Source organism: Belonocnema kinseyi, chromosome 2, assembly GCF_010883055.1.
Source record: "Belonocnema kinseyi isolate 2016_QV_RU_SX_M_011 chromosome 2, B_treatae_v1, whole genome shotgun sequence".
Lineage (NCBI taxonomy): Eukaryota > Metazoa > Arthropoda > Insecta > Hymenoptera > Cynipidae > Belonocnema > Belonocnema kinseyi.
This window is the reverse complement of record NC_046658.1, coordinates 8,312,867-8,322,179: the sequence shown is the minus strand read 5'-3', so window position 1 is coordinate 8,322,179 and position 9,313 is coordinate 8,312,867. Positions and strand designations below refer to the sequence as shown.

The following is a 9,313-nucleotide window of genomic DNA, read 5'->3' as shown; positions in this document are numbered from 1 at the left end:
AAATCTCTATCCCATCCACACACTACTCCTTTCCCCTGCCGAGTGAGTCACGCCTACCCCGAAAGGGAAATGGCTTAATGGTGTAATAATAATAATAATGAAAGGTTGATCGTTGCAAAAGTTACTTTTCGAGTTTTTCAAAATTTTTGAGCATGTTCTCCAATAGGGACTATATATTTTTTCATTTCATCAGAAAGTATATGTCATAGCAAAAAAATTGAGCCCTGAAAGAACTTTTATCGCCGGAGTGCCTACCGGGAAGGGAAAAAAGGAGTTGGACGCTGAGAGAGAAAGGTGAAACACAGTAATGAACCGTTGGTTGGCGAATTGTGGAAGTCCGTGTGATCGGAGAACCGAAACACAGCGGAGACGCGTAAAACAGCTGGCGGTAAGCCGGACGAGCAGTGACTGACTGCAGCGCGTTGCCGCTTGGGACGTCGGGTCCGCTCGGGGAATTCCGTTACCTCTCGCGCGCGCTCCTGCAACCTCTTGTTGCAGGGCCGCGCCAACCTAATCACCGAGTAATACTTATGTTACGCCCCGCCTCCACGCGTAGGTTTCGGTGTATGCTTGAATTTTTGATTAGTTCCCTTAGTTCTTTGTCTAGGTTCAGCACTGTCTCGTCATCTATGTTTATTTTTATTTCATTTTCCTCGATTTCTATTTTTAAAAGGTAGGTTGAATTTGAGTTAGATTGTGTTTTTGTTTCCATTTTTATTTTATTTTATTTGTTTTAAGCAAGTAGGTTGACATTGGCTGAAGGAAAAATTAAAGGAACAAGAAAAAAAATTAAGATTGTTGATTATGGCTGGTCTAGTATTGTTTCGTAGCTGGTAGTTGTTTATTTATTTTGTTGCTCTCTTTCTTTCTTGTGTTTCTCCAACCATTCCTTGTATTCCCTATCTCTGCCCTCCCTGTACTCCCTCCATTCTTCCCTATTCCTCTCCTCCTCTGCCTTCCGTTCCTCGTCCCCTGTTCCCATTATTCCCTGTTCCTCCTTAAATTCGTCATATTTGTGCTATGTTAGTTTGTTGAGTTGTTTAAGGTGTTGCAGTTTTGCCTTTAATTACATGTCTCCCACCATTTGTTCTTTTATAAAGAACGGGGGCTCAGCCCGGTTTACGACCAATCCTCCCACTGCTCCCTCCAATTCCTCCTCTGATTCTTAATTTTTCGAGATTGTTCTGATGTGTTTATGCAGATGGTATTTTAAGCCCTGTTCTCTTGCTCCATATAAAAGTTTCAGAAGCCATTGCCAGACTTGGCAATTTGGTAGGTGGTTTTCGATTTTTTGGCGTAGATAGCAGATGATTGCGGGGTTCATTGTGCTGAAAGGGGAGAAAAGAAAAATTTGTACTGTCTAATTTTGACTTTGGAGTCTGTTCTTTTTTGTATGTTATTTGGAGTCCTATTGTTTAGTTGGTGCCATTGATCCATTGCCTTTTTGCCATTATTGAAGTATAAATTTCTAATCTAAGGTTATGAGTTTTTCCATTATTATTAACCAATGTCTGACTAATCTTTCTCTAATTTAAAATCATTTATGTTCCATTTTCCTATACTTTTACCTTTAGGGTTTTTCAATTCGTCAATCGTTGGGGAGATTTTCTTTTATATAATAAAGGGGCTTTCGTACTTATCGTAAAGCTTACTTGCTTTTTTATCAGTCTTATTAGATAGTTTAGTTACTACTTTTGGAACCGTGTCACCTTTTTTAAATTCTAATTTTCTTCTTCTTAAATTATATCTGCTTGCCTGTTTATCATTTGCCTGGTCTAAAATTTTCTGGACTTTTTTTTATGATTTGCAATCTTCTTAACCTATCAGTCCATCTATCTAAGTTTTGAATTTCGATCTCGCTTTCGGTTTTTAGGTTTCTGCAGAGGGATTTTAGTAGTTCTAATTCGCGACCTAGGTTTAGAAATGCTGGGGTAAATTGTGTTGATGAGTTTTTGCTAGTATTTATCGCGAATTGCAGATCGTCTATGTGCTCATCCCATGTAGAATGATCGTTGTCTAGGTAGGTTTTAATAATTTGATTGTTCTATTGTAGCGTTCGGTTGGGTTAGCTTGGGGGTAATATTTAGGTGTTTTAGTGTGCCTAATGCCGAATTTTTCGGTTAGTTCCCCTAAAGTTTTTTTGAAAAATTCCGTGCCATAGTCGGTATGGAGAATCCTAATTGTTCCCCAGCGCGAAATGACACGTTTATGGAATTCTGACTATTGTGATACCGTTCGCTTTTTGAATTTGTTTTATCTCGACTAATTTTGTAAATAGGTCTACGAATAAAAAATGTATTGGTTTTTTCTCTCTTTAGAACTCGGTAGTGGACCCATGATATCGGTTGCTACCATGGTCCATGGCTCTTCGATTACTCGCGTATGCTATCACGTAGTTTACGCCGTCAATCGTTTGAGTAAGTACGGCTCCTAACCCTGTATTACTCGCATCTGTTTCGAGTAGGAAGGGTTGAGTGAAATCCGGGCAAGTTATTATAGGTGCTGAAGTTAAAAGGTCTTTGATTATCTGAAAAGCCTCATCTTGTTCTAATCCCCAATCCCATTGTTTGTCTTTTTTAAGTAATTTTTTCATCGGTTCTATTGTTTCCGCGAAGTTTGGTATAAATTTTCTGTACCAACTTGCCATTTCTATTATACGCTGTAATTGTTTGATACTTGTTGGTTTCGGGTATTCTAATATTGGTTGAATTTTTTTGTTATCAATTTGGAGACCTTTGTCGTTAACTTAAAACCTAGATATTTAATCTCGGAACAGCCGAATTCGCATTTTTCTGGGCTGATTGTTAAGTTTGCCTCATTTATTTTGTCTAATACAATATTCAGGTATTTTAAATGGTTGTCAGAATTTTGCGTTACTATGACAATGTCGTCTAAATAACAAAAAACGTTTGGTTTCAAGTCTGGAGTGATGATTTTATCCATCAGTGGCTGGAAAGTGGCTGAAGCATTGGTTAAGCCAAATGGCATCCTTTTAAAATGGTACATGCCCTTTTCAGGGACTGTAAATGCTGTTATTGGTTTGAGTTTACGTCTAATGTTATTTGTAAATAAGCTAGTTTTAAATCTATTTTTGAAATGAATTTTGCTGATCTTAGAGTGTCGAGAATTTCTATCATTAGTGGGATTGGGTAGAGGTCTTTTTTTGTGATGTTATTTACTTTCCTAAAATCTAGCCAAAATCTATCATTTTTACCCGGTTTTTTAATCATAACTGTAGGTTTTGACCAATCTGAACAAGATAGTTCTATTATATCTTGTTCTAATAATTTATCTACTGTTTGATAAATTATTTCTTTGATTTTAGGGCTCACGTGGTAGTATCGCTGTTTTATGGGATGATGGCCCTGCACATAAATTTTGTGTTTTGTTAGATGGGTTGCCCTATGTTCTTTACCCGAATGTATTTTAATTTTATCTTTGAGGAGCTTTTCTAATTCGGATTTTTGGCTGTTGTTGAGTTCAATAATGCCTTCGCAAATTTCTGAAAGGTAATTATTTTGTTCCTCATTTTTTCCTAGATTATCTGAAATATTGTTCAGTATAATCGCCTTATTTTTGAAATTTACCTATTGATTTCTATTGTCGCTTTCTGATATCTCATTCACTTTTTGAGGTTCAGTTTTCGATTTTTTTTATTGGTAACTTTGTTATTTTTCGAAAGATTACCATCGCTATTTTTATATTCGTTCTCATATTTGCTATTATAATAAATTCTTCCTGAATTTTTTCTTATAACCTTTGTTCTAATTCTAGGTTTACCTAAATTAATTGAGTCTTTTGTGCTTGAGTCGTAGTTTGTGCCATAGGTGGGGATGTTCTGGAGGGGTTGGAATTTGTTGCTCATGGGAATGCTTATTAAGCTAGGGATATCTTTAGTAGGATTCGTCACTGGATTTTGGGCATTTTTGGTTTTTTGGGATTGGTTGGAGTTACTTATCCCTACTATTCTCATTTTTAACTTCCTCATTATTTTTTATTCTAATGTCAGGTTTAATTTCTGTTCTAATCTCAGTTATTGGGGTGGGTAATGCGTTCGGATAAGCTTCCATATGGTAGCGGGTGATGGGACTCCCTTTTAACCACCAGGTTTCAGAGTCATAGTCTAAGGTCATCCGTAGGGTTTTCAGCATATCCGTACCTAAGCTACCTACGGATTTTAATTTTGGAGCTTAAGAATTCAGACGTTTCGGTATTAGGTTGGACTAATTTTGGTTCTAATACCCGCCCCTCCAGTTTCCCTGGTTATACACATAATAAGGGCATTTTCTTCATAAGTGGCCCGCTAATCCGAATGAAAACAATTTAAATTATTTGTGTTCTCATTTGTTTTTGTATTTGAGTTCTGTTTATTGTCCTGATTTGAATTTGTTTTTTCTTGCAAGTCTTTGTTATTAATGTTATTTGGCTTTTTATTTTTATTCCCGCAATTTGATTTTTGTTCATTATTTTTATTTTCTGAATTATTTTCCGCTTTATCTGCAGGGAATTCTATGATTGGCTTGCTTTGACCTTGATTTGAACCTAATGTCATATTGTTATACGTTGGTAACAATTGATAGTAGGGGTTATATGGGAATTTGGGTCTAAAGTTTGTGAATCTAGGCTGGTAATTAGGTGAAAATCTAGGTCTGAAGTTAGGTCTAGAGTTTTGTTGATATTGTTTTGGAAAGGGTGGAAATGGAAATCGGTTCTTATATTGTTTTCTACTTAGATTAGTTGGGTTCTGGTTTTCGTTTGCGTTAATATTTTGACCATTTTTATTTTTCTGTGAGTTTTTATTATTATTTAAATTATTTTTATCCCCACTACTGCTCCATAATTTGTAAAACTTTCCCTCTAGTTTTTTACTTTGCTAGCCCGGTTTCCCATTCCTTGCCTAAATCCTCTAATTGTTCGAAAGTTTTGAAAGCGTTTGTTTTAATATGCATTTTGTATTCGATTCTCATGTTCTCATAACCTCTACGCAATTCTCATTCGCGACTTTTTCTCGGGTATAATTTAGTAAAGAGTTTTCTAATTTCCGTTAAATATGAATGGATGTCTTGGGTTCTTTTTTGGTTGCAAAATCTAATTTTTTGTCTAATTTCCTCGGAAAATTTTTCATCGATTTTCCCTACGATTAAATTGGACTGATTGTCTATTTCGCGATTCGTTCCTATTCTTTCTATTACTACATTCTGGTTGTTCTTTTCTATTTTCAACAGAGCTATGGGCCATCGGATCTACAATAATTTTTAAACTTCTTTCCCTTTCTCTTTTTTCCCTAAAATATCTTTCAGTTTGTTGTTTTATGAATTCGTTAAATTCAACGCTTTCCAGGAGCTCGTCTGTTTCTTTTAAAAATTGTGTGTTATTTTCTAGAAAAGAGTCGTGATTAAATGTTTCGTTGTTTATTTTTTTTGCTTGATATGGTCCATCTAAGCTTGTTAGGTCTCCGTGATCCCAAAAGAGTGTATTATCAATGGGGTCAAGGTTTTGTTGGCGATTTTAGTTTTTTCATGGGGTGGGAGTTGGTTATTTTGAGTTTGTTTGTCTCTATCTAATCTATTGCTATTGACTGAGATTTCTGAGATTTTTCTCATGAAACCTCTGCCGCGACCTATTGATCTATTTAGGGTTTTTGGGATTGCTCCCAAATTACTGGGGGTGATTGAAACCATACTTCTAATTGCCGGTTTCGTCCTAACTTTTTTTGAATCTTTGTTTTGGGTTGGAAGCGCAGTGGCACCTTCCAAATTCCAATTATCATGGTCGCTTTCCGTAATTGTGGGGTTATCCATTTTATTTTTTATTTTTCCCGACCTTAGTTTCATTTATTCTTTATTTGCTTCAAAAATTCGTGTTTTAGGACGCCCTATATTGATTTTTTATCTGGTTTTAAATTAACAAAGATTTTATTTTATTTAAGGTATTTAGACCACTAGCTGTGGGTAATAATGCGATACCCTATGCTAAATTCCTTCGATTTGTTTCATTTTGTGTTGTGGTTCTGTTTCCTGCGATTTTAATTAGAATTTTAATTGGTTGTACTATCATTGTAGATTTTGAAAATATGTTTATTTTCGTTCTGCGACTCTTTGTTAACGAAGTATGTTGCGTGACCTTGTGCGGTGCTCGTAAGTATACTTCGGTGCCTGTGCGATCCTGCTTACCCGCGCGAAATATTTGTTTTTCGGCCACTTGGAATATTTGAATTAGGCCTAAATGAATTATTTTTTCCACTTTAGGTTTTTCCTCTTTCGTTATATTTTCCGCACTATGCTTATAATTCTTGGAATTTGATTTTATACTTTTTAATATATATCATTCTTCCGAATTTTCCGTTTTTGGTTTCATTATTTCTATCTTTTGAAATTCAAAACTTTAAGCTTGAACAGTTTCACTTAATTTCCTCGAAATTTCTAATTCGAAACTAATCGCCAATACTATTTATATTTTTAATCAACTTGACTAATTTCGCCAATTTTCCTTCCCATACCCCTTTGTTCCTTTCCGAATTTTTGGTTCACTCTTTCAGTTCCGCACATGATAATCTATTTCATAATAATCACATAGGGCACACGAATATATAGAATATACACATGGTAAATAGTAGAAAATAAATCACATAGCATGGTAAATAAATCAGATCATCACTTCAATCTTCTCAATAAATTCGTAAATCAACCGGGCATAAGTATTGCAAATGAAATTTATGGGGCTTGCATAGGCATATGAATCAACTAGCATGTTGAGAAAAAAAAGTTCAAGAGTGAAGTCAAGTAAAAAAACAGAAGAAATTTTAATTTTTGTCTCTTTTTCTCGGCTGTTTAGGATTTTTTTTTTATGTGAGGTGGGTATTTTGGTTGGGCGCCAGGTATGGCCGGAGTGCCTACCGGGGAGGGAAAAAAGGAATTGGACGCCGAGAGAGGAAGGTGAAACACAGTAACGAACCGAGCAATAATAAAAATACGAGGCATTTATTGCCACTTACAGGTTAGAGTTCGCCAACCTGTGGCGAGGGGTTGGAGAATTGTGGAAGTCCGTGTGATCGGTGTGTCCGGGGGGGTATCTTCTGCCTCGTGGCGGTCCAGGTGCACGTTGGGAAGGTGATGATGATCGAGACCAACCGCAGCACACCACAGAGAACCGAAACACAGCGAAGTCGCGTAAAACAGCTGCCGCTTGGGACTTCGGGTCTCCTCGGGGAATTCCGTTAGCTCTCGTGCGCGTTCCTGCAACCTCTTGTTGCAGGGCCGCGCTGAGCCTAATCACCGAATAACGCTTAGGTTACACTCTGTACGATGATTTTCTGAAGGACAAATTTCATTTGAAAAAAAAGTGTTTCGGATCGGAACAAATGATTACCTCGGAAACTAATTGATTTTTCCATCTAAAAAAATTGTGAATATTGAGGACATAAAAAGGTATAATTTCATTGAGTTTTGTCCATATGAATCTATTTTCGCGAAAATGAAAAATAAAAAACGAAAAAAGAAGAAAACACGGTTTTTCTGTTTTTTCTCGGACATTTTGAGTTTATGTAAAAAAGTAACTGATACAAAAGTTGTAGATTTTTTTTATAATCTATATGTTTTCGAGTAAACACTTTTTTCTCTGACGTCAACTTTCACCGAAAATCACAATAATACCACTTTCAGCCCTTTTAAATCCCCCTAAAACAACCCCGCCATACCCCTGCTCACAAATTTTTCTTTTGTACGTTTATTATGAACCACTTCACCATTTCCAATTGTTCAAGTGCTGTTAACATTTTCTTTTTTTTTTTTTTTTTGCTTAAAAATAATTTAATTTGCCTGAACTATTTCGGAAAACGACGTTTTTCTTCTATTGACTTACTTTTATATCGTGCGTTGTTTGGCTTTAAATTAAAATTTTGGACACTAGATGAACATAACAAAAACGTGATTGACGTTTTTGAAAGAATTAAAAAATTTAAATTACCATTGGAACTATCTAAATGTGAATACAACCGACCGGAATTCGAATATTAAGGTATATAATTACAAAAGACGGAGCTGAACCTAATTCAACGAAAGAGAAGCTGTAATAACTTTCAAAATTCAAAACTACAGTTAAAGATATCAATCGTTTCTGGGATTAGCTGGATATCCCTTTAAAATTCCAACGGATCATAAAGCTTAAGTTTAGCTCTAAATCGTAAAAGATCCTAGTTCAAGATTAATTCGAAGGTGATTACGCCTTTAAAATTGTAAATAAGAGCTATTTTATGTAAAAGGAAAAAAAAACAGAGCAGCATAATTCTAAAACCCTGTTTGAAACCCTGGCTGAATCTGATTTAAACCAAATAAATTCAGAATCTAGTCATTAACAATAAGAATATAGTTTCCGCTTTAAATAAATAAACAAAAATTCTTAAAATAGTACTAGATACGGACCACAAAGTAAAGGATAAAATTGCATTAGAATCTCCAACAATTGAAAAACTAAATTCCATTACTAAAGATAATTTTATTAATATGAAATTAATCTCAACATGAATCCTGGTTTGAAAAAATAGTCGGAAAAATTAACATATCTATAGATGCTATCTGTAATAATAGATATGAAATCATACATCCGCAGATTTTAGCACCTGAAATCTTAAGAATTTGAAATGCAACATAGAACAAAATATCAATAGCAGTAGTAAACGGATTACAAAGCTACAATATTTTAATGATTGAAAACGAGGATCAAACATAAAGTAAAAAATCAACCTAATGTTTTAATTTACACAGTAGGTGTAGAAGCTGTACAAGCATGAACATCTCTAATACGACCAGTAAATAGGGAAAAGGTTAATTTTTTTAAATGTAGAATTTCTAAAACGAAATAATGTGTAAGGGGGGAGGGTGTCTGGTACCCTGCTTTATATCAGTGCTATGCATTGCCTTCACTTTTATGATTTTCTTAGCGTCCGGCATGCGAACTACTTGGACAGTTGGCGCCTTGATCAGGACGGCTGATATTCTTATATTTCTGTATGGGTCAACATTATAAATAATGAAACAAAGTAGTTTTAGCGTCGAAATTTGTAAAATGAAGTGAAAGAATAAGTAGTGAAGTGACCATTATATCTCTTTGAATAAGTATGTACAAAGTTGTAAGTGTGGTAACCGTGGGATATAAATGTATAGCTCCTGGTTGCAGCTCAGACTCTGTCGGCTTGCAGGTTCGATCGCCGCCTCGCACTTTGGAAGAGCCTCAGCAGCCCATACGGTGGTCACTAGCCTAGCAAGGGAGTTGTTCATCTCCGGGGAGTCATGGGACTGGTACCTCCAGAGAAAAA

The 9,313-nt window shown here is 35.6% G+C and overlaps 1 protein-coding gene across 10 annotated transcripts in view; it reads left to right on the top strand.

The window, feature by feature from the left end:
- The window catches only part of LOC117167380 (LETM1 domain-containing protein 1), a 72,900-nt gene that overhangs the window by 44,525 nt on the left and 19,062 nt on the right, over positions 1–9,313 (top strand). Inside the window, exon 3 of one of the 10 annotated variants that reach the window (XM_033352262.1) lies at positions 9,197–9,280. The exons of the other annotated variants lie outside the window; for them this stretch is intronic. Within the exon in view, the coding sequence (XP_033208153.1) occupies positions 9,197–9,259 (63 nt within the window). The 3' untranslated portion in view covers positions 9,260–9,280. Of the gene's footprint in view, positions 1–9,196; positions 9,281–9,313 lie in introns of those variants that run through there. 10 annotated transcript variants of the gene reach the window in all.